This window comes from Rutidosis leptorrhynchoides, chromosome 3 (assembly GCF_046630445.1).
Source record: "Rutidosis leptorrhynchoides isolate AG116_Rl617_1_P2 chromosome 3, CSIRO_AGI_Rlap_v1, whole genome shotgun sequence".
Lineage (NCBI taxonomy): Eukaryota > Viridiplantae > Streptophyta > Magnoliopsida > Asterales > Asteraceae > Rutidosis > Rutidosis leptorrhynchoides.
The window spans coordinates 3270312-3297187 of NC_092335.1; the positions used below are offsets into that span (position 1 = coordinate 3270312).

Genomic DNA, 26876 nt, shown 5'->3' on the forward strand with positions numbered 1-26876 from the left:
TCCATGTGATTTGACCTTCAATCAAGGATAGTCCTTCTCATCCGGACGTTAAATATCCACGCCAATTAGGTCATGTGCCAGACATGTGAGGGTAATTATTAGAGCATTTTCATCTTAATATCTTTTCCTTTAACCTTCATCCCTAAATTTCAAACTAATTTCAACCTATCTTTATTTCTCCAACTCATTATTATCGTTGTCATAAAGATTTTGCTAACGACGACCCTTAGGGAGGTCGTTAACACGCAAAAATGTATTATGCATATAGGTTACTTGTCACTTTCAAGATGGCGGTTAAGAAACTGTACAACACATTAAAGCGTGTTAACGACAGTTCTAAGCGTCGCCGTTAGCAAAATCCTCAATGTAAACAACTAAATATTCATAATCATTTTGAATATTACTTAAATAGCATTACTTCTCCTTTGATCATCCGTTTTGGTATTACTTAAATAGTGGTGACCAAACACAAAGGCTTTTGTTGGGTTGTGAAATTTCAAACATCTTGTTTATGTAGAAGGGGTAAAACTTCTTCCCAAGAAAAAAAAAATTTCTTCCCAAGAAAGTACCAAAATATAGTGAAAATGATTCCGTCAAGTAAGTCTGACAAAAAGGTAGCAATCGACATTGTTGCATGGTCGTTCAAGATCGATACATCTATTGGGATCATCACTGTGAACAAAGCTTTAATGTCAATATATGGTTTCACATTTGGTAAGTTATTTGGTAAGTTATATATTTGTATTTTGTTGGTCACAAAGAAATTCTTTAATTTTATTTTCTTGAAAATAAATTGTAGTATAAACAATAGATTTGAGACATACCCAAAACTATAGCGGAAGAAGAAAGGATCGACGTTCGGATCGACGTTTGGATCGACGCATAGATCACCGGACGGGGGAAAAAATCACAAACGGTAAGCATTTGAAGTTCACAGCCTATGATTCCTTCAACGAGTTTGCTTCGTGCTAAATGAACATGAATACTCTTATCTCACAACTCACATATGCGTATGTGTTACTTTATAGCTTGTGTGTATAATTTCTCTCGTGTTCTTCTTTTCAATGAGGTGAAGACGCTATTTATTAGGCCACAATAAGTGAAACTCATTCACTCTTGAAATGTCTACATTAACACCATTAATCACATTTTTAATGGTTGGTTAATACTAATTAACCAAGAATATAAATGGGTACTAATATCTAATTAAATACAAACATTGGTATTAGGTATTAAGAAAGTTAGTAGGCGGGTTAGATTAAGATCAAGTTCTAACATCTTTCACTCGCACACAGTTGACACTTCGAACATGCTTACAGTTGACACTGTCACACAGGTGACAGACATACGTTGAGAGCACTCGTGTTATACATCTGTTAGGAATATATAGCGTCTCAAAAAAAATAACAAAAGTAGATTTACTATGCAATGTCCTAGATCATTCATCACATTAATAACTCTCATGATCTCATTTTTTTCTCATAAAATCATATTTTATTCCTAATTATCATTTATCACTATTACTTGTCCCTAAGATAGGAAAAATAGCCGACCAATGAATACACATTAATGTGAACTTCAAATGATCTTCCTTTATCTCAGAATCTTTTGGCCTTAACTCAAATTGATTTTCTAAGATCGTCTTGCGAGGTTGAATCACTCATAACCCTTAAGCAACGCTTTAAGATAGCTGATATTGCTCAATTACATCATATATATCTATCGCAATATCGCTTAAAACGCTCTATAATCGAAGATAATGAAGGTGATCTACAAGTGATAAGCCAAGATGCGCGAATTTGTATCGGAAGAATGATTTGCAAAGAATTTCGATGATTTATGACATTGGTTGATCCCGATACGAGTTAGGGTCAAAATACCACTCTAAAATAATAAAACAAGGCTTCCGATATGATAGGTTTCGTCCAAATGAAATAATATTGAAAAGAAAACGAAAGAGTCAAAAATAGTACAGCAGGACGCCGTCCCATATAGCTAGACGCCGTCCTGCCCTTTGAAGTGGGACACCGTCATGGTCATTCGAGACGCCGTCTTGATCATTATACCGGGACGCCGTCCTGCCTTTTAGGACGACGTCCCGAAGTAGGTGTACCCGACTTTTTCTGCTTTTTACCTAATTTCTCCACTTTAAAACATCAGTTTTGGGACTGTTTCAAGAGAGTTACGCACCAGAGAGTTTTAGAGGCGATTTTGAAGAGCATTTTGGAGAATTCCAACCTCTTTGAAGAGGCTCAACATCAAGGCATCATCCATCAACATCTTCTTCATCCAAGAACTCTTGTTCTTGTAGGTTATTTACTTGTTCTCAGCAATGATTTCAGTTAATAAATTGATTGTATTGTTGTCTGTTACCATGATTGTTGGCTAGTTTCTATAATGTTTGTCTAGATTAATAACCAAGGTATTGGATGTAATCTTATTGATTGAATGTATTATGCGTGATAGATTGAAGCTTGAATTAAGAACCATGCTTATTGTTGTTAAAATCATTTGTATCTAGTTAATTGATATGTTGTTGATAAAGAGAACTCTTGTTGATGTATCATATTGATTTACAATCAACTTGTCTTAAATTGATTGTTTGCTAAACCGGACCAAGGGGGTAAACTAGATTAAAACGGTTAAACAAAATAGGAATGAATTGTGTAGAGCGAACGCAAAGGCAATTGTTATTCAAGTCTTTAATCTTGTTGATCAACTAGTCACAAACGAAAAGGTCTAAGTAATAGGGAACCCTCGCTTAGTAATTCTAGTTTGAGTACTTGCTAAAGAGAACTCTTGGCGAGTCGATTTAGGTGATTAGCATACTTATAATTATTTGATTACAAATACAAGAACTATAGTGAAAAGGGAACCCTTGATCTTGTTATTGTATTTGCGTGTTTATCCGAGAGAACTCTTAGTGAACCTATTAGATAACTACACACATAATTATTCAATCAGGGCTTAATATCTAATTTACATCCAATACCGAGGGTAAAATATCTAGATAAACATTTCATCTCTTTGATTTAATTCAAAACTATCTTACTTGCTTTATTTGCACTTATTATCATTTCATAAACTTAAAAGACAAAAATATTGTTTTTACATTTAACCTTCTTTGATTTGGCTAAATCGTTAAATAGCCACCAAAACATAAAACTTGTACTTTTAACTTTCATTCACTTAGTTAATCATAATATAGTTTCAAATTCTAGTTTGACTGATATAACTGTCCTTGGAACGATACACGGAACTAAACCAGTTACTATACTACTACACGATCGGGTACACTGCCCGTTAGTGTGTAGCAATCTCTAAAACCGGTATTTTCCATACGATAATTCATATACCACTTTTCGCACATCAAGTTTTTGGCGCCGCTGTCGGGGACAGTTTTGTGTCAAAATAGAATTATTAACTGATTTGTGATTAAGTAGTTTCTTAATTATTTTAAATTTTTAATAATCTTTGATCTTTAAACTTATAGAATCGGTATGTTTAATAATTTTTGTTAGTTGTGTGATTGACAGTTTATAGGTCGCATATGCCACATACCCGAAGTTCAGAATCTCCATTACTTACACCGTTTACAGAACCTGATAGAAAGCTTGGTAGGATTTCAAAAGAAGTACTTGAAATTTTTGAATCTTCATCAAAGCAAGAAACCTTTGATTCAGAATCAAGTACGACCAAGCCTCGATATTCAGACTTTGGTAAACCCGTTCAACCCCCAAATTTTGAAATGGAAGGAGAAAGACCGTTGGTACCACGACAATCAATGGCAGCAAAGATGAAAGCAACCCGGACCGGACAAGGTAGTGCTATTACTCCACCCACTGGTGAGGTAACTTTTGAAATAAAAGGACCTATTCTTCAAATGATTAATAACAGGTGTCAATTTGGTGGTGGTCCGAATGAAGATGCAAACGAACATATTCGTCTCTTTCAAGAGATATGTCTTCTATTTAAACTTAAACCAGAAACTGACCAGGCCATATTATTAAGACTTTTCCCTTGGACACTCCAAGGGGAAGCACGAAGTTGGTTAGATTCATTGGCCGAGGCTACGATAGAAACGTGGGATGGTATGTTGGAAAAATTTCTTAAGAAATATTTTCCAGCATCCAAGTCCGCGAGACTCCAACACGAAATTACCCAATTCTGTCAAAAGCCGATGGAAACCCTGTACGAAGCATGGAATCGATTTTTCAAAATGCTAAGAGGTTATCCAAACCATGGTTTGGATACCTTTCAAAAGGTCCAAATCTTTTACAAAGGTTGTGATGTAGCAACCCGAATTTCAATTGACCAAGCGGCCGGTGGTTCTCTTATGGACAAAACCGAGCAAGAGGCTTATGAGATAATCGAGAAACTAGCCGATTATTCTCATGAGTGGCATCAAGAACGCCCAATTACTCGAAATGCTCAAGTCCAAAGCGCCGGTGCTTATGATGACTTAAGCTCCCTAGGTGTAAAAATAGATGGTGTTGTCCGAAACATGGACAAAATCACCAAGGAAATCCATAGTATGAAAGTAGGTTGTGAATTCTGTGGAGGTCTCCACTTAGGAAAAGATTGTGATGCCGGGTTAACCATGGCTCAAAAAGAAGAATTGGCTTTCATAAGCCAAAGAAATAATAACCAGTTTCAGGGAAGAGCCCAATTTAACCGGAACTTTAACAACCCCTACAACCCTCAAGGTCAAACTTCCAATTTTCAACAAGGGTCAGGTAGTGGGTTCCAACAACAAACTCCGGGTTTTTACCAAAAACCCCAACAGGAAGAGAAAAAGTCAAATTTAGAGAGTATGTTGGAAAAGTTAATTACATCACAAACTCAGCTTGTCACAAATATAAACCAAACCAACGAGAAAAACGAACATCAATTTAGAAACCAACAAGCATCAATTCAAAATTTTGAAAAACAAATGAGTGGTTTAGCCAATTTACTGAGCGAGAGGAAACCAGGTAGTTTACCGGGCGATACCAGTAAAAACCCACGAAATGAGCATGCAAATGTTATCACCACACGGAGTGGTCTAGCATACGATGCTCCAAAAATGCCCGAAAATTCTGATTTCAGGGTTCCATTGAACCAAAATGATGAACCGGTTAAGGAGCGGGAAAAAGTGGTTGAAAAGGAAGAACGGGAAAAACCCGTAGTGAAACCATATCAACCACCGCTCCCATACCCAAGAAAACAACAACAAGAGAGGCTAGAGGCCGAAAGGTCAAAATTCCTAGATATGTTTAAACAAATTAACATAAACATGCCTTTCATTGATGTAATCTCAGGTATGCCCAAGTATGCTAAGTTTTTAAAAGACTTACTTACTAATCGGAAGAAAATGGAGGAACTTTCATCCGTCACCATGAATGCAAATTGTTCAGCAATTTTGATGAACAAAATACCGAAAAAGTTAGCTGATCCTGGAAGTTTTACCATACCATGTCTCCTGGGAGATTTGGAATGCATTAAAGCATTAGCGGATTTAGGGGCTAGCATAAATTTAATGCCTTATTCATTATATGTTAAGTTAAACCCCGGGGAACTGAAACCAACTCGAATGGCAATCCAACTAGCAGACCGCTCTGTTAAATTCCCTCGTGGAATTTTAGAGAATATGTTAGTAAAAGTAGGTACCCTAGTATTTCCGGCTGATTTTGTAATTCTAGACATGGAGGAGGACACACGTGTGCCTCTTATATTAGGTCGACCTTTCCTCAATACCGCTAGAGCTATGATAGATGTTCATGGGCAGAAATTGACCCTTAGTATTGAGGATATGAAGGTTACCTTTTCCGTTGACCATGCCTTGCAATACCCCGAGTCTACTGATGATCAATGTTATTATTTGCAAACCGTAGACACGTATTCGGAGTTATTGCAGGAATTTCCAGAATTGCACGGTACAGGAGAATGCATTTTTGCGGAAGGTGATGATGAAACAATGGTGGAAGAAGTGGAGATGTTGACCACTTTGATGGCTAACGGATATGAGCCAAATGATGAAGAGTACAGAAAGTTGGATTTAGGGAATGAATACCGATGTAAAACATCGATTGAAGAACCTCCCGTTTTGGAACTAAAGCCACTTCCAAATCACTTGGAATATGCTTACCTACAAGAAGGTTCTACTCTCCCGGTGATCATTTCATCCGGACTCTCTGTAAGTGAGAAATCTAAGCTTGTTTCCATGTTAAAAGCCCATAAAACGGCTCTAGCAGGGAAAATTCATGACATCAAGGGTATAAGTCCCTCTTATTGTACACATAAGATATTAATGGAAGATAACTATAAGCCGTGTGTACAAAGACAAAGGCGACTCAACCCCAATATGCAAGAAGTTGTTAAGAAGGAGATTGTAAAACTCCTAGATGCGGGTCTTATTTATCCAATTTCGGATAGTCCTTGGGTGAGTCCGGTCCAATGCATGCCCAAAAAGGGTGGCATGACCGTTGTCACAAATGAAAACGACCAATTAATTTCTACCAGGACTATCACGGGTTGGAGGGTATGCATTGACTACAGAAAATTAAATGATGCTACCCGAAAAGACCATTTTCCCCTTACATTGATCAAATGTTGGAAAGATTAGCGGGAAAGAATTTTTATTGTTTTCTTGACGGTTTCTCGGGATATTTCCAAATCCCTATAGCACCCGAGGACCAAGAGAAAACGACCTTTACATGTCCTTATGGTACTTTCTCCTATCGGCGTATGCCTTTTGGCTTATGCAATGCTCCTGCAACCTTCCAAAGATGTATGGTGGCTATTTTTCATGACATGATTGAAGATTTTATGGAAGTATTCATGGATGACTTCTCAGTCTTCGGTGATTCTTTTGACTCATGTCTTAAAAATCTTGAGCGTATGTTGATTAGGTGTGAAGAATCAAATCTTGTACTAAACTGGGGAAAATGCCATTTTATGGTAAAAGAGGAAATTGTATTGGGTCATAAAATTTCTTGTGCAGGTCTTGAGGTGGATCGGGCTAAAGTGGAAGTAATAGCCAAATTACCACCACCAACGAATGTGAAAGGTGTTAGAAGTTTTCTGGGGCACGCCGGTTTTTACCGGCGGTTCATTAAAGATTTTTCCAAAATTGCAACTCCCATGAACAAACTTCTTGAGAAGGACGCTCCATTTGTCTTTACGGACGAGTGTCTTACCGCCTTTAATCTTCTTAAAGCAAAGCTCACGCAGTCACCGATTCTCATATCGCCGAATTGGTCAATACCATTCGAACTTATGTGTGATGCCAGTGACTTTGCTATTGGTGCCGTCTTGGGGCAAAGAATAGAAAAACATTTCAAGCCCATTTACTATGCTAGTAAGACACTGCAAGGAGCCCAACTTAATTACACTACCACCGAGAAGGAACTCCTTGCAATCGTCTTTTCGTTTGACAAATTCCGATCCTATTTGGTGCTAGCAAAGACGGTTGTCTACACAGACCACTCGGCATTAAAGTACTTGCTTTCTAAGCAAGATGCTAAACCCCGTTTAATACGTTGGGTCTTGCTTTTGCAAGAATTCGACATCGATATAAAAGATAAAAAGGGTGCCGAAAACCTAGCTGCCGATCACCTTTCTCGACTTGAGAACCCGAATCTTGGGGTTCTACATGAGACAGTTATCCAAGATAATTTTCCTGATGAAAATCTCATGAGGGTTGAGAAAATTGATGATCCATGGTTTGTAGACATTGCCAACTATCTTGCGGGTGGATTCCTAGAAACCGGTATGTCACACCAGAAAAGAAAGAAATTCTTTAGTGACTTAAAATACTATTTTTGGGAACACCCATATCTCTTTAAACAGTGTCCCGATGGGATAATCCGTCGGTGTGTTTCGGGGAAGGAATGCACCGAAATTCTGCTTGACTGTCACCTTGGTCCAACAGGTGGGCACTTTGGTCCCCAAATCACGGGGAAGAAAGTTTATGAGGCCGGTTTCTATTGGCCTACAATATTCAAAGATGCCTACGCTGTTTGTAAGGCTTGTGACGCGTGCCAACGGGCCGGTCAAATAACTAAACGGGATGAAATGCCTCAACAAAGCATCCAAGTATGCGAGGTGTTCGATGTTTGGGGAATTGACTTTATGGGCCCCTTTCCAAAATCTCATTCTTACCTCTACATACTTGTCGCCATAGATTATGTTTCTAAATGGGCGGAGGCAAAACCTCTACCAACAAATGATGGCCGAGTAGTGGTAAACTTTTTGATGGAACTTTTCTCTAGGTTCGGCACACCAAAAGCTCTTATAAGTGACCGGGGCACCCACTTTTGCAATAAGCAATTGGAAAAGGTGTTGAAAAGATATGGAGTAATCCATAAAATTTCGACATCTTATCATCCCCAAACGAGTGGGCAAGTAGAAAACACCAACCGGTCATTAAAACGCATACTTGAAAAGACCGTTGGTGCCAATCCCAAAGAGTGGTCAACCAAGTTAAATGATGCATTGTGGGCTTTTCGCACGGCCTACAAAACACCGATTGGAACAACTCCTTTCCGTATGGTATACGGAAAAGCATGCCATCTCCCGTTGGAGATTGAACATAAAGCACATTGGGCGCTAAGGGCATGCAATTTGGATTACCAAGAAGCGGGTCGGTTACGTTTGACCCAACTAAATGAATTAGACGAGTTGAGGCTTGAAGCCTATGACAACTCTCTAATTTACAAGAAAAAAACCAAACAATGGCACGACAAAAGATTGAAACATCCAAAAGAATTCATGGAAGGAGATCGTGTCCTTGTTTATAATTCCCGTTTCAAGTTATCACCCGGAAAGCTTAAGTCCCGATGGACGGGACCGTTTGTTGTTAGAAAGGTGTACCCTTATGGTACAGTCGAAATGGAGAACGGGAAGGGTGATATTTTTAAAGTGAATGGCCACCGGGTCAAACACTATGTTGATGGTCCCCTAGAAATTGAGGATGAGGTTAGCCTCAACTTCAAGAAAAACGCCTAAATCTAAATGGGGACGAGTTTGGTGAACGACTCGTAAAAAGAATGGTTCACGATTGTAATTAGGTTTGTATTGTGTGCACGTTAAATTTTAGTTTGGTACAAAATGATTAACGTATGACCCCTAAACGCGAACGACTCAGAAAATCAGGTCAGTGGGTTTTAGCACTATGCAGGACGCCGTCCCACTATGCAAGACGCCGTCCCAGTTTAAACTTCTAGACGCCGTCCCATTTAGCTAGACGCCGTCCCACTTTTAAGATCAAGACGCCGTCTCAATTAGCTCGACGCCGTCCCAAAGTACTAACCGAGACGCCGTCCTCCATTCCGAGACGACGTCCCGACCCCCTGAGTCAGAAAAAAAAATACGTTTTATACACTTACCCACTCATTTCTTATCCACAAAACACACTCTTCTCTATTTTTCTCTGCCCTAACCCGAACCACTCTCCAAAAACCCTAATTTCTACTTCAATTTCGCGTTTCCTTCTTCAAATTCAAGCTTCAAATCATGAACTTTTTGGTATGGATACTCCATTTTTACACTTTTCTTTATCCATTACTTGAATTGTATGTCTATATCTATAAATTGGTGAAGGATAAGTGTGGGGTGTTTGATTTGCATGATTATTGTTAAGATTAACATACCTTAGTAGTTTAATTGCCCTTAATGTGTTTATTTTGCAAAGATTACATGTTTTTAAGGGTTTGTTCATGATTCTAGGGTTTGTAGAAATTAAATCCGATTTTGGGATGCTTAATTTATGATGTTGAGTTTATGTATGATGTTTATGATTCTTGTGAAGTATATGATTGTGTTGGTGATGTTGATGTCAACTTGGCCGGGTCATTTTTGAATGTTAGTGAATTTCTAAGCATATTGTTGAATTGTAATGAATTTATGAAATGTGTATGCTTGTTTTTCATTTGTAAGGGCCTGTTGAATCAAATTAATGGAATGGAATGCCATAATGTATGATGTTAAGATGGTCATTTGAGCTAAAAATTGTGAAAATTGTATTATGATTTGTGATGAATATGATTAGAATGCAAAGTTAAATGTTATGACCTATGACACAACATACTTGAATCTTTGAGTCCTAAGTTTGTGCTACATTGTGAAGTTATGATTTAAATTTTTTTTTTTTTTTTTTTTTTTTTTTTTGAAGGTGTATTAACGAATTCATGTTGACTTTGGTTGACTTTGGTTTAAAATTGTGAACATGCACTTTCGTTTAAATGAATCATAATGCTTTTGAACTAGGAATTGAATGATGAAGTTCTCCTGCTACTCGGTTATGTTTTTAGCTAACATTAACACAACGGTTTCTATGTTCTTTTGGTTTGGTGTATAATGTTTTGCAGGGACAATCAAGCAGAGGAGGACCGGCAAAAAGAGGAAGGACAGCAGGTTTGGCTCCTCCACGACAACCACCACCACCACAACAACAACATCATTCATCATCGTCTTCCGGAGAAGAAGCGGAGGAGGATCTAAACGATCCTCGAGTTTGGTTAACACAGGTTCAGAACGATGAAGACTATACGGAAACATTTGAGAGAATAAACCGTAGGCCGATTAATGCAACTTGGTATTTTATCTGGGGGCCATTGGAAGAGGCGGGCATGCGCCGACATGTTTCTAATTTACTCGCCATTCCTTACGGTAGAGTAGTCACCCACGTTTGGGAACAGGTTTTTAGCATCAATGAACCAATCTATCCGGTGCTGCTTAAAGAATTTTACTCTACCATGCGGTTTAACAATGTCAGCGATTATTTATCGAATGAGTTTCTACAGTTTCGTCTCGGGGGCCAAGATAGGGGTATAAGCAGTTTACAGCTTTGTAGAGTTCTGGGAATTTTTGAGGAATTCACCGATAATCAGTTAGGTGAATATTTGCGGGCTTCTGATTACGTTGGCCGGCATGTTTTTGATGACACCTCTTATTGGCGCAGAATTTGTAAGCCAAATATTGCGCCTGCACATTTTAGATCAAGCAAGCACAGGTACAACGAAATCGCAGCTCGGGATGATAGGATGCTTCATCGACTCATCGCATGCACGTTTAATGCGAGGATTGAGGGTAATGAGAAGGTGAAAACATTAGATTTGTGGATTATGGATCAAATCAAGCGGGGTTCCTATACCGACATTCCTGGGCTAATCGGTAATTATTTCCTTGCCATTGCGACTGAGACACGGCTACGGAAGCCACTTCTGGGAGGCCACTACATCACCCGAATTGCCCGACATTTTAACATTGATTTCAGTAGATTACAGGAGTACACGAGCGTAATGAAACCATTAAAAAAGGTTTTTTATATTAATGCTGAAATCATTATGAAAGATAGAAATGGGCATTTGGTGCCTTTTGTGGCAGTTGGTGCAGGTGGCGCAAGTGGCAGTGGTGTTCAGCAAGAGCAACGGCAGGAAGAGGAGGCAGAAATGGAGGCACAGACTAATGTGGGTGAACAGGTTCCGTGGCATCCGTCCCAATCAAGTTGGGACAGTTTGGTTGGTAGTGTTAATAACATGAGGTTGAGCCCGAACGAACAAAGGATGCACAACGATAGAATGTGGGATAGTCAGCAGCGAATGGAGCAACGACAGATTGCTCAAGTGAACGATCAGGGATGGATGAGTTATGGTATTGATTGGAATAACCATAACTCAGAGTTGTTTTATTCCAACCCCGAGCAGTACTATAGGACGACACGTCTGACACCCCAATATTACACGGATCCTCAAAACCCACCTCCGCCTCACCCGATTTATGATAATACCGCTGCGTTGCAGGATGCTCGGAACAGATTTGAGCAGCAATATCCACAGGGACGCCCGTACAGAGATGGTTCGGGTAATTATTTTTGGCCGTTTGATAACTAGGCCTGCGTGCCCATTGGATCATTTTGTACCTTGTTTTTAGACTATTTTATTTGTGTGATGTATTTTGATACAATTTCGGTTTGTAATAATATACTAATGGTGTGGTTTGATAAACGGATGTGGTTGTAAAAACACCGTTATTTTTATTGTGATTTGTGTGGTTTGTTTATTTGTGCAGCATGATTGAACTTCAAAGACTGGCATTAAGTTCAGCGACATTTGATATTATGATGTGTGTATGATGATAATCGCGGACTAGACGATGCTCTTATGCTGGCAGTAAGTTCAGCGGCATCCGTCTACATATTCCACGATTTACAGGTTAAAAAATTGAAAATTTCTACAATCACCCTATCACTTTGCCCTCTAAATTTAATCCTTTTTGTGACTTCATGCAATGAGGGCCTTGCATGATCTCAAGTGTGGGGTGGGGAATAGAAATTTATCGGGAACTCGTAATTTATCGGGAACTCGTTTCACAAAAATTAAGGCGTTTATTATAAAATTTTAAAATTTTCATGTAAGCCTTAAAAACGATTAAAAGCCCAAAAACCACGTTATACACATTATGGTCTTAAAATCTAGAAAATAAATGTTGGTTTACATTTTAAATTATTAATAGTCTTTGAAGTTGCACTATCATTCAATTATTTGAATGAAAATCCTACTAGTTTAGTAAGCTAACTTGTAGGTCACTTGTACCAAAACGAGTGTAAACCGTGAGAGAGCGGTGATTGTATAGCGTGGTCGGAAACCGGATCTCGCGCCAGATCGAAAACCTTAAGGACGATCCTCATTGTTTCTCCTAACAAGGACAATGTTGCGTCCGACCACCTATTTTAACCAATAGGATGTATCTGTTCCATCCTCAAGGAAGTAAAGTCTTCCGAATGACACACTTACTGATTCAATTCAGAAGATGTAGTCCAGAGCAGTTGTAGGGTGACAAAAACTCTTGAAAAGTCATTACTAACATCGACTGGAAATCTACCAGGCCTCAACGTCAAACAGGGAAACTGGTAGTCAAGGTTTGTCTCAATGAGGGGGATTAACTAGTAAAACGGGGGGGGGGGGGGGGGGGGCACCATGTATACACAAAATGTTAGTGATTTATCAGATCCCCGGAAGGATAACCTCCAGAAAGGTAATATATCAGCTTTTAAGCCTGATGAACTTCAATCTTTATGATTGACTTAACGGATTAGATGATTACCTCATGATTATCGATGATATCCGGACGTAATGTGTATCCTCCTAAGCACATTATTTTCTACCGACATCTCGCGATGTTAGGTACCGTGGGAGGGATTGGCTTGACCAATAGCGGGAAACCCGCACTCATTTTTCAAAATTCAGAAAATCCGACAAAATCGGAAAACGTGTCTAGTATTAAAAACTAGCATGATATTTTCAAAACCATAAAACATTTTCATCAAGGTCCTGATTTCCCTAGGATCAAATTTTTCGGATACTTGGCTCTAATCTACCAAAAATGTGTGTGTGTGTTTCCATTGTGTATAAAGCGTGCGTGTGATTTCAATAAAAGTGTACTATACTTAAAGCGTGTGTTTCCATTGTGTATATAGCGTGAGTGTGTTACTTAAAGCGTGTGTTTCATATAGTGTGTGTTGTGTTTTATATCAACATGTGTGTTTCGTGTGCTTCGAGTGATTCATGTAATGTATGTAATCTATATTGTGTGATTATGATTGATATTGTTCTACTTTGTAACGAAAGAATTGCTCGAGGACAAGCAAGGTTTAAGTGTGGGGTGTTTTGATATTGCTCAATTACATCATATATATCTATCGCAATATCGCTTAAAACGCTCTATAATCGAAGATAATGAAGGTGATCTACAAGTGATAAGCCAAGATGCGCGAATTTGTATCGGAAGAATGATTTGCAAATAATTTCGATGATTTATGACATTGGTTGATCCCGATACGAGTTAGGGTCAAAATACCACTCTAAAATAATAAAACAAGGCTTCCGATATGATAGGTTTCGTCCAAATGAAATAATATTGAAAAGAAAACGAAAGAGTCAAAAATAGTACAGCAGGACGCCGTCCCATATAGCTAGACGCCGTCCTGCCCTTTGAAGTGGGACGCCGTCATGGTCATTCGAGACGCCGTCTTGATCATTATACCGGGACGCCGTCCTGCCTTTTAGGACGACGTCCCGAAGTAGGTGTACCCGACTTTTTCTGCTTTTTACCTAATTTCTCCACTTTAAAACATCAGTTTTGGGACTGTTTCAAGAGAGTTACGCACCAGAGAGTTTTAGAGGCGATTTTGAAGAGCATTTTGGAGAATTCCAACCTCTTTGAAGAGGCTCAACATCAAGGCATCATCCATCAACATCTTCTTCATCCAAGAACTCTTGTTCTTGTAGGTTATTTACTTGTTCTCAGCAATGATTTCAGTTAATAAATTGATTGTATTGTTGTCTGTTACCATGATTGTTGGCTAGTTTCTATAATGTTTGTCTAGATTAATAACCAAGGTATTGGATGTAATCTTATTGATTGAATGTATTATGCGTGATAGATTGAAGCTTGAATTAAGAACCATGCTTATTGTTGTTAAAATCATTTGTATCTAGTTAATTGATATGTTGTTGATAAAGAGAACTCTTGTTGATGTATCATATTGATTTACAATTAACTTGTCTTAGATTGATTGTTTGCTAAACCGGACCAAGGGGGTAAACTAGATTAAAACGGTTAAACAAAATAGGAATGAATTGTGTAGAGCGAACGCAAAGGCAATTGTTATTCAAGTCTTTAATCATGTTGATCAACTAGTCACAAACGAAAAGGTCTAAGTAATAGGGAACCCTCGCTTAGTAATTCTAGTTTGAGTACTTGCTAAAGAGAACTCTTGGCGAGTCGATTTAGGTGATTAGCATACTTATAATTATTTGATTACAAATACAAGAACTATAGTGAAAAGGGAACCCTTGATCTTGTTATTGTATTTGCGTGTTTATCCGAGAGAACTCTTAGTGAACCTATTAGATAACTACACACATAATTATTCAATCAGGGCTTAATATCTAATTTACATCCAATACCGAGGGTAAAATATCTAGATAAACATTTCATCTCTTTGATTTAATTCAAAACTATCTTACTTGCTTTATTTGCACTTATTATCATTTCATAAACTTAAAAGACAAAAATATTGTTTTTACATTTAACCTTCTTTGATTTGGCTAAATCGTTAAATAGCCACCAAAACATAAAACTTGTACTTTTAACTTTCATTCACTTAGTTAATCATAATATAGTTTCAAATTCTAGTTTGACTGATATAACTGTCCTTGGAACGATACACGGAACTAAACCAGTTACTATACTACTACACGATCGGGTACACTGCCCGTTAGTGTGTAGCAATCTCTAAAACCGGTATTTTCCATACGATAATTCATATACCACTTTTCGCACATCAATAGCAAACGTCAAACTAAGCCTCAAGAGACAAGAAAAAATTATAAGGACATTAATTGAGGTTACTAATACTTTAAGGGACTCGCATTACATAGAAGTAGAGATCATTTCTCATATTTTCCTTATTTGTTGTCTTATTCACATGTGGTATGATTCACATGCTGTAACATTTATCCTTTTCCAATGGAAGTATGTCTTCAAATTAATGTTGCACATATGACACTTCGAACATGCTCAATGTTCAAACTCGAGTTCACTCATCTACGACTTTTTTGCTCAGTTGGTCCCTATATTATACCCCAAATCGCTAGTTTGGTCCCTCGGTTTTTAATTTGGCAATCAGTATCCCTGAATTATTTTAATTTTGCAATTGGAGTCCCTCCGTCAAATTTCTGTTAAAAATGTCCGTTAACCCTGTCATGTGCAATGCATGTGAGGGTAAAATTGTCTTTTTACTAAAAATAAGGGACCACCGACGCAAAAATATCTTAACTAAAATGAGGGACCACTGGCGCAAAAAAAACTTATAATGTTTATATTTTTATTTTATAAATTTATAAAAACAGGAATCTATAAATTTATAAAAACAGGAATCTATAAATTATTATTATTATTATTATTATTATTATTATTATTATTATTATTATTATTATTATTATTATTATGTGAGTATTATATTATTATTATTATTATTATTATTATTATTATTATTATTATTATTGATTAAATAATTGTGAGTATTATAAATAAGAGTAGATTATGGAGCTTGTTGGTATTTTTTAGTTAAGCAATTAGTCATTTACTTTGAAACATACATAAATTTTAAGGTTGATACTTTATTTAAAACTAATGGAATATTACTATGCTGTAAAAAAATTAAATATAAAAGGCATCTAACCTTTTCAAAATCTTGTCTTGGTATTGATTTGTGGTGTAAAGAAAAATTCTAACGTTGAGTGTTTTTAATCATAGTTTTACGGAGTATGTTTAAGAAAATTATTTATACATAGTTGTATTAAAAAGGTGGAAATTTGGTTATTAAATCGTTTGAATGGATCTCAAAACGTTCAAGAAAAATCAACCTAGATTGAAATCAATGGCTTGTAAACCCAAAATCGTTTGTTGATTGAGACTGATTGCAAAGGCTGGAAAATTTTTCGTCCTGCTCCCAGTTTGTTTCCAAATGATGTAGCACCTTGTTTAAATGTGATAGGCATCTGTTTGTTTTTTAGTTCCAGTTGTTTGGAAATGGTATGCTATCCTGATCTTTTACCTTTATGTTTTAATTAATAAATTTGCTTTTCAAAAGAAAAAAAAAGTAAGTTATAAACTAATTACGCATATTTAAAATCTTAAAGATAGCGACTATTTTTTCTAAAGTCAAAGTTCAGTCGATTATAATAATAATTATAATAATTATAATAATAATAATAATAATAATAATAATAATAATAATAATAATAATAATAATAATAATAATAATAATTTATAGATTACTGTTTATATAAATTTATAAAATAAAAATATAAACATTATAAGTTTTTTTTGCGCCAGTGGTCCCTCATTTTTAGTTAAGATATTTTTGCGCCGGTGGTCCCTTGTTTTTTTAGTAAAAAGACGATTTTACCCTCACATGCATTGCACATGACAGGGTTAACGGACATTTTTAACAGAAATTTGACGGAGGGACTCCAATTGCAAAATGAAAATAATTCAGGGACACTGATTGCCAAACTAAAAACCAAGGGACCAAACTAGTGATTTGGGGTATAATAGAGGGACCAACTGAGCAAAAAAGTGCTCATCTACTCACAAAACTCATTAGAACTTACATTTGGATACTCATAACAGATAATGTGAAACTTATGTAATGTACATATTGTTGTAAATGTTAAAATTGTAGCATTAAATATTTTAAGCTTATGCTCAATTGTCATTCAGGCAATAAACTTAAAATGTACTACTTCGCCATTCACTTACTAAAGTAAATGAAGTTGATCACCCACGTGAGTGGGATTATTTCTAATATGTCCGACATATAATTCTCAGAATATTACTTTGTATATATCATTTGACAACCGCATTGTCATGGATATTAGAACATTAAATATTTTAGGAAAGATAAAATGTAGTACAATCTCAATATCTACACAACCCCTTAGACGTTGCATGCCACATAAACATATCTCTTTAGGCATAAATTTCTCGAATGATTTGCAATCATTTCACTCATAGATATTGTGACGTCCTCCAGATAGGGCCTGGAAGAATAACGTCACTAAATATATCAAATTATAGTTGTATAAACGAGAACGACTCTATATGAGACGTTTTATTGAGTTTTGCAGCGGAAGATAAATAGATTACATTGTATTTAATGAACAATGCATTAAATGTCCTTAATTGATATGATATGAAATGCATGACTCCAAGCATGGAAAGCAATCATCATCAAAGCAGCAGATATACAGCGAAAGTAATATTTAAGTACCTGAGAATAAACATGCTTAAAAAAGTCAACACTAGGTTGAGTGAGTTCATAGGTTTGTCATAAATAATGATTTCAGTAATAGTGTTAGACCACAAGATTTTTGTTCATAAGCTTGGTCTCGCAGGGACCAATTAGTAGATCTCGCAGATCCAAAAGTTATTCATAAGCTTGGTCTCACATGGACCAATTAGTAGATCACGCAGATCTAAAAGTTATTCATAAGCTTGGTCTCACATGGACCAATTAGTAGATCACGCAGATCCAAAAGTTATTCATACGCTTGGTCTCGCATGGACCAATTAGTAGATCACGCAGATCCAAAATTGTTCCTAAGCTTAGTCTCACAAGGACCAATTAGTAGATCTCGCAGATCCAAAAGTTGTTCATAAGCTTGGTCTCGCAGGGACCAATTAGTAGATCACGCAGATCCAAAAGTTGTTCAAAGTTTGCCCCAAAGTGTGACGACCCGGAAAATTTTAACTTATTTTAAACCAATTCTCTATATGATTTCGTCATGATAAGCAATGAATTTTGACAAGTTTTAAAACTTTTAAAAATGAGTTTTATACAAACAGTTGACCATCCATTTGTCCGACGATTCACGAACGTCATAACTTGTATTAATTATATACTTATGTATATATATGGATATTTATGGATTATATCTAACTTGAATATATGATAATTAAGTATCTCATTAAGTATATTAATAATGGGTTATATATATAAAATAAGACTACTAACTTAAGGGTTTCGAAACATTATATATATGTAACGCTTAACGACGTAATAACCCTTATGTTAAAATGAATATATATGTATTGTATTAATATGTAATATACACACTTTTGAAAGACTTAAATACTTGTACTAACATATTTATACTCAACAAAGATAGCTATACTCGTATTCGCATTCGATTTTCTCAAGAATTCTACTCGTATTCATACGGTATTTATACCCGTATTATACACAGTTGCTAGATGTATTTACTATTGGAATATACCAATAGGAAAACATCATTTTCAACCTTTTATCATGGAAAATGACATCTTTGTTATTATATATGACTCATGAGACATGTACTATATACAATTTCTAGATGTATTTACTATTCGTATATACCAATAGTAAAACATCATTTTCAACCTATTAATCATGGGGAAACATGTTTAAACATTTCTTAACTTCTAGTATTAAACTTCTAGCTCAAAATTCAACTTAGGAATCCCTTTATGAGGAATCAAAAATGACGCCTAACTACATACACACTTAACCATTTTCATTTCAATTCTAATCCTCATTTCTTACTCTATAAAACACACACACACTTGAAATCTCTTCTCAACCTCCTCATCTCAGCAAAAACCCATCATAATCTAGCTTCAAAAACAATACATAAACACCATAGAAAGAATCACTCAAGAACACCTTCAATAATCACTTGATCATAAAATCGTTTACATATTCGGACTCCTCTCGAAGACCTCTACACATATATACCAACAATTTCTTGATTAGAGTAAGTTTAAAAAACTCTAATTTTTAGGTTTTCATGTTTTTTTTTACATTTTAGGGCAGATATAGTGTCTAGTGCTCAAGTCCTTGTATGTATGCATGATAGTATTCGTTAATTTGATCGTTTGATGACTTTTTGATAAATCACGAATTTGTATTTGATGGTAACAGAAATTTGAATTTTTAAATTGCATGATATTATGTAATATTCATAATCCTCATGAAAAACTATTGATTTTAGGCTTTGGATTCGCTTGATTTCGTTTCCGTATGCTTATGTTATGACCGTTTGAATTATCGTTGTGTTTTTATGCTTGATCAGAAAACTGGTATTGATGGGTCAAGAATTGGCTTATGTTTTGATTACCATTGGATAGAAAATTCAAAAACACTCAGGTTACACTAGGATATCATGTCATTTGTTTGAGTAAAACTCGTGTTATGCCTAATCAAATGAAAATGTAGATTTTTCCAGCACATGCATGAAAACGGACTTGTAAGCTAAAATGTATTGATTTATGAGATGAGATCTTTTCATATCTGAAATATACACAGAAAGTAATTCACTTTTCATGTAGATATCATGGTCTAATTGTATATATATCTTCGGCTAATTGCATGCGAAAGTGACTAGCTAAACTAGGATCGAATCTTCTACTTGTTCTCTGATTTGTACTCTGTGGTTTGTGTTTTGTGAATTAACATGAATGCTTCTGGAATATGAATCTTTACATGATATGTGATATATTTTTAGTTTATTGCAACCTCTGAAAACTTATGCATTGTGCACACTAGGGCCATAGTTTTTGTAATTTCTGAAATGAACTGAAACCGGACATCCAAATTTATTGAATAAACTGTACCAATTGGCTAAACCAAAGTTACTTATTTTTGGATATGTTATATTTTGACTTGTCCTTGAACCATGGCCACTGACCTTGTATTAATTCCATGTCCCTAGCTCCGGTTATAGCCATTACGATATCAGTGCGCGGTCAGAAACTGATTTAGTAAATGATAAATGTACCCCTTCCGATTCTCGACTTGTAGACATAGTATGAGACCCTGGTCGGACTTTTTGAAATCTATTTTAAGTCTATTTGTGATCTGGAGTTTGCCATGTTACCATGAATTTTGTGCTATGAGATATTATGCGAAGTTTGCTACATGTACATGAACGTTATGCATGACAATAAACTATGATTGTGTAATTGACCATTTATGAACTAAAACGTGTTGTTTGACCTATGTTTGACTCTTTGACCAAGTTGAGTAATATTATGAGATTTTGACTTGTGTTAACCATGTTGACTGTGTTTGACTTGCGTTTGACTTACATTTGACTTATGTTGACTTTTGTTGACTTTTGCTAAATTTATGAGTCAGACTTGAGCAATAGGATTATACTTACCCTATGGACTGACCTAGCTTATTAGATACTTATTGACCAACATATGTTCTCTAGGTTGAGGTCTACGGTTACTTGCATTCCGATATTCGGTCACATCTCTGTGATTTATTTCTGAAGTTGTCAGGTGAGTTTCATTAGCTCCCTTTTTAATTGCTTTTGCAATATATTTTTGGGCTGAGAATACATGCGCTGCTTTTATAAATGTTTACGAAATAGACACAAGTACTTAAAAATATATTCTACGTTGAGTTGTACCACTGGCATATTTCCCTGTAGCTTGGTAACTACTATTTACATGTGGTATTGTAAACGCGAATCCTGTTAATAGATCTATCGGGCCTGACAACCCCAATCGGACTGGACGACCAGTATTCAATGGTTGCACAGTACTTCGTTTCGGTGACTACACTTGGTACGGTGTAGTGAGATTTCATAATAAAGGGAATATGCGACGTGATTAAATGTTAAGTATGGTTACCAAGTGCTCAACCACTTAGAATGCTTTACATACACTTGCGAGTGTATTATGTTTATGATTATGAAATCTTGTGGTCTATTAATATATTGAAATAATTGATACGATAAACCTATGAACTCACCAACCTTTTGGTTGACACTTTTAAGCATGTTTATTCTCAGGTACGAATTAAGTCTTTCGCTGTGCATTTGCTCATTTTAAGGACATTACTTGGAGTCGATCATCGCAATGGGACCAAATGTTGATGACTTCATCCAGATGGATTAGGACGGGTCGTTTCAGTTGGTATCAGAGCGGTGGTCTTAGCGAACCTGGTCTTGCATTAGTGTGTCTAACTGATAGTTGTTTAAATGCATTAGTGGGTCTGGACTTTGACCGTGTCTGCATGTCAAAAGTTTTGCTTATCATTTAGTGTCAAAAATTATTTGCTTATCATTCTTAGTCTAGACACATTTTACTGCATTGACTGCATGAATAGTGTATAGACAAAATTCATATCTTAGCGTATCTGTTATTGTTACCTTTTCCTGACAGCTTCCGTAGATTCCTCCGTAACTTATGGGATTTTAGTATTATATATGCATATGTAAATGATGTATTACAGGGTACTAATCTACATCCTATAATCTATTTCCTATCGAAAATCCTTCATCTGCTCGTATGAGATGAATCCCTCAACCAGTTCGAGTCCCTCAGATTTCGATAGCTATTTTGACATGGATATTCACCTAAGCTCCGAAAGCGGTGTCACCAGAATGAATCAATCAATCAGCCATCCCCAATTCATCTGATGGGTTCGTAGTCGACTTAATCAATGGAGACGCGAAGAAGGCGATCTTTTTCACCAACCGAACTTACCTCTTGGCGATGAACCTGAAGCACTTACCGACGAACCAGTCCGAAACACCATTTTCACCCTCATTTCCCGAATATCTCACCACGATTATATTCTATCTAAAATTATAAACCTTATTCATCCGCTAGTTTCGACCGACGATCACCCTGGAATAATGGAAGAAGTCAACGAGCTTCGCACTCGAGTAATCAATTTAGAAAACATGGTGCGAAACTTACTAGCTTCATCAACATCACCAGCACCAACAGTACCACTAACAACCAAAGTTTCAACATCACAAGCCTCAATATCTCATTCTGTACCTCGAGTATAATCATCGTTCTACATGACGTTCTACATCATTTATCTTCGTTCGACATGATGATTATGTAATCTCTAATGTTTTAGAGATTATGTACTCTAGTTCTAACCAAAAAGCAAATGAGATTAATATCATATTGACTCATTAAATCCATGATTACATCTGAAGAAAATATATACGTATATATGTTTTTATAAAGATTGTAATTAAAAATTCTTTTGTACCGTTAATGGCGAAAATATTTTAACGGGTAGGTAATACCCGAGGAATATTTAGATTTCACCTTAATAAGTAACACTGTACATTCGTCGAAGCTGATTCAACAGTCATTCACTATCATACTTACAACCACCGATATACGTATCCGTTCACCGCAGAATAACCATTTTCATCCAATTTCATATTTGGATTTTGATTTACCAGAATCCAACAAGTGGCATAATGAAGAAAACATTGAACAAAATAAAATTTGTTAGAAACAAACAAATTAACTATGAGAAATTCTATTAAGAATCCACGCTAACAAAATCCTAGCTAACTATTCCTAGCTAACTGTTAATTCCAATTACATTTATTTATCGCAATTTTAATTCTCGCAATTTTATTTATCGTCATTTAATTTCTGTTATTTATTTTACGCACTTTAAATATCGGGACACGTATACAAGGTTTTGACATATCATATCGACGCATCTATATATATTATTTGGAATAACCATAGACACTCTATATGCAGTAATGCTGGAGTTAGCTATACAGGGTTGAGGTTGATTCTACAATAATATATATAGTTTGAGTTGTGATCGAGTCTGAGACGTATACGGGTCACGACACGTATTAATTAATTTGAATATAATATATTAAACTATATTTGAATTACTGGACTGTTAAATGTGGACTATCGACTGTAGACTAATGACATTGGACAATTAAAATGAATTAAAATATTGATTATAACATATGAAACTAAACATCTCTTCAAGTTTGCCACTTGATTTCATCTTAAACCTCATTTGTATCTTGACGAATACAATCTGCGTTCAAACTTTTCATGATTCTTGAAAACACCTCAATTGAGGGGATGAACCAACCGCACTTCATCTACGGAAGAAATGATTGACGCATGTAGTTATCCACCTGAAAACACTCGGAACCTGAGTAAATGTTTAACACGTATTTGTGCTAGCTCCTTTAGTGTTGTTATTACCCAAAATAACTTTACAATCCCTTTTTAAGATAGCCAATTTTGTCACAGCTCTAGCAAGTCAACTTCGACTTTTCGTTCGAAACAATCATATTATAACCTTGATATATATGCGTGCTCTTTTATTGTTACCAGGGAACCTTTTATATGCCACCATATTACCATCAGCGTTTAATCATCTAAAAATACAATTCTCTTGAAACCACCTCGGATTGATAATCGATGATTCAGATATAGCTGCATTAAATGCAGAGGAAACAGTAAAATTGTAGATGGCCTAAATGGCCAAGAGTTTGATGATAAAGAATGGAATGTTGGGAACGCTCGATAGAAAATTTGGTACTAAAAAAAAAAACGAATTGAGCTAACCATGAAGGAGACCAAGGACAAATACAAGGACCAAACCCTATATTCAAAGAATCCAGGTAATTCTGAATCCGATGAAATCTTTAGAGAATATCATTCTCCGAAGTCATGTTAAAATCTTGCGGAAAACTCTTCTTCATCAACCTTCGAACTTAGAAATTCAAAAAAATATCATCATAAATATCTTTGATATTTCTGAGGATATTTTCATAAATATTCTTGTCCGAAATTATCTACCTCATCGTGTTTTCTGTATTCCATTATATTGAAAACTTCTGTAAAATCTAAGTATAAATTATGAATGAATTGTAGAGAAGTGTTGGAAATTGAAGCATGGGTTAGTATAATATAATGACGCCCGGCCAACGTGATTATATTACAGTAAGTCATGCTGAATTTCTAATAGAACGTGATGATGGTTCACAAATCATATCCACATCAGGTGCCATGTTACACGACTCTTTCATTCTACTTAACCTCTAAACGTGTTAAGAAAAATATTTTCTTGATATTTCTATCTTTCCGTGATTTCTGGTAATTTAACAAATTAGATCGTGTATTACATTTCCTTTCTGATTAGAGGATTTCTTTAAATTCCCTGAATTCTGGAAATCAACCTACGTCAAAAGATAAGACGAATTTCTATTTCTATATTTCAATCCTTTGCGATAGCTTCACTTATACTCTTCGCGTAATCGAATTGTTTTATCCATATTACTCAACAATGATGAAACTCTATTTATCAACTCATATTCGTCATGAAAACATTCTTATTGTTAGCCACGACGACCTCGATCAAATTTCAGGACGAAATTTCTTTAACGGGTAGGTACTGTGACGACCCGGAAAATTTTAACTTATTTTAAACCAATTCTCTATATGATTTCGTCATGATAAGCAATGAATTTTGACAAGTTTTAAAGCTTTTAAAAATGAGTTTTATACAAACAGTTGACCATCCATTTGTCCGACGATTCACGAACGTCATAACTTGTATTAATTATATACTTATGTATATATATGGATATATATGGATTATATCTAACTTGAATATATGATAATTAAGTATCTCATTAAGTATATTAATAATGGGTTATATATATATAAAATGAGACTACTAACTTAAGGGTTTCGAAACATTATATATATGTAACGCTTAACGACGTAATAACCCTTATGTTAAAATGAATATATATGTATTGTATTAATATGTAATATACACACTTTTGAAAGACTTAAATACTTGTACTAACATATTTATACTCAACAAAGATAGCTATACTCGTATTCGCATTAGATTTTCTCAAGAATTCTACTCGTATTCATACGGTATTTATACCCGTATTATACACAGTTGCTAGATGTATTTACTATTGGAATATACCAATAGGAAAACATCATTTTCAACCTTTTATCATGGAAAATGACATCTTTGTTATTATATATGACTCATGAGACATGTACTATATACAATTTCTAGATGTATTTACTATTCGTATATACCAATAGTAAAATATCATTTTCAACCTATTAATCATGGGGAAACATGTTTAAACATTTCTTAACTTCTAGTATTAAACTTCTAGCTCAAAATTCAACTTAAGAATCCCTTTATGAGGAATCAAAAATGACGCCTAACTACATACACACTTAACCATTTCCATTTCAATTCTAATCCTCATTTCTTACTCTATAAAACACACACACTTGAAATCTCTTCTCAACCTCCTCATCTCAGCAAAACCCATCATAATCTAGCTTCAAAAACAATACATAAACACCATAGAAAGAATCACTCAAGAACACCTTCAATAATCACTTGATCATAAAATCGTTTACATATTCGGACTCCTCTCGAAGATCTCTACACATATATACCAACAATTTCTTGATTAGGGTAAGTTTAAAAAACTCTAATTTTTAGGTTTTCATGTTTTTTTTACATTTTAGGGTAGATATAGTGTCTAGTGCTCAAGTCCTTGTATGTATGCATGATAGTATTCGTTAATTTGATCGTTTGATGACTTTTTGATAAATCACGAATTTGTATTTGATGGTAACAGAAATTTGAATTTTTAAATTGCATGATATTATGTGATATTCATAATCCTCATGAAAAACTATTGATTTTAGGCTTTGGATTCGCTTGATTTCGTTTCCGTATGCTTATGTTATGACCGTTTGAATTATCGTTGTGTTTTTATGCTTGATCAGAAAACTGGTATTGATGGGTCAAGAATTGGCTTATGTTTTGATTACCATTGGATAGAAAATTAAAAACACTCAGGTTACACTAGGATATCATGTCATTTGTTTGAGTAAAACTCGTGTTATGCCTAATCGAATGAAAATGTAGATTTTTCCAGCACATGCATGAAAACGGACTTGTATGCTAAAATGTATTGATTTATGAGATAAGATCTTTTCATATCTGAAATATACATAGAAATTAATTCACTTTTCGTGTAGATATCATGGTCTAATTGCATCTATATCTTCAGCTAATTGCATGCGAAAGTGACTAGCAAAACTAGGATCGAATCTTCCACTTGTTCTCTGATTTGTACTCTGTGGTTTGTGTTTTGTGAATTAACATGAATGCTTCTGGAATACGAATCTTTACATGATATGTGATATATGTTTAGTTTATTGCAACCTCTGAAAACTTATGCATTGTGCACACTAGGGCCATAGTTTTGGTAATTTCTGAAATGAACTGAAACAGGACATCCAAATTTATTGAATAAACTGTACCAATTGGCTAAACCAAAGTTACTTATTTTTAGATATGTTATATTTTGACTTGTCCTTGAACCATGGCCACTAACCTTGTATTAATTCCATGTCCCTAGCTCCGGTTATAGCCATTACGATATCAGTGCGCGGTCAGAAACTGATTTAGTAAATGATAAATGTACCCC

General features: G+C 35.5%; 1 protein-coding gene across 1 annotated transcript in view; it reads left to right on the forward strand.

Annotated features, from left to right (window-relative positions):
* The first annotated feature begins 584 nt into the window (after positions 1-584).
* Positions 585-26876, forward strand: part of LOC139896972 (protein FAR1-RELATED SEQUENCE 5-like) — a 41467-nt gene continuing 15175 nt past the window's right edge. The window contains exons 1-2 of the mRNA XM_071879605.1: positions 585-726; positions 1230-1336. Coding sequence (XP_071735706.1) covers positions 585-726; positions 1230-1336 — 249 coding nt within the window. The remainder of the gene's footprint in view (positions 727-1229; positions 1337-26876) is intronic.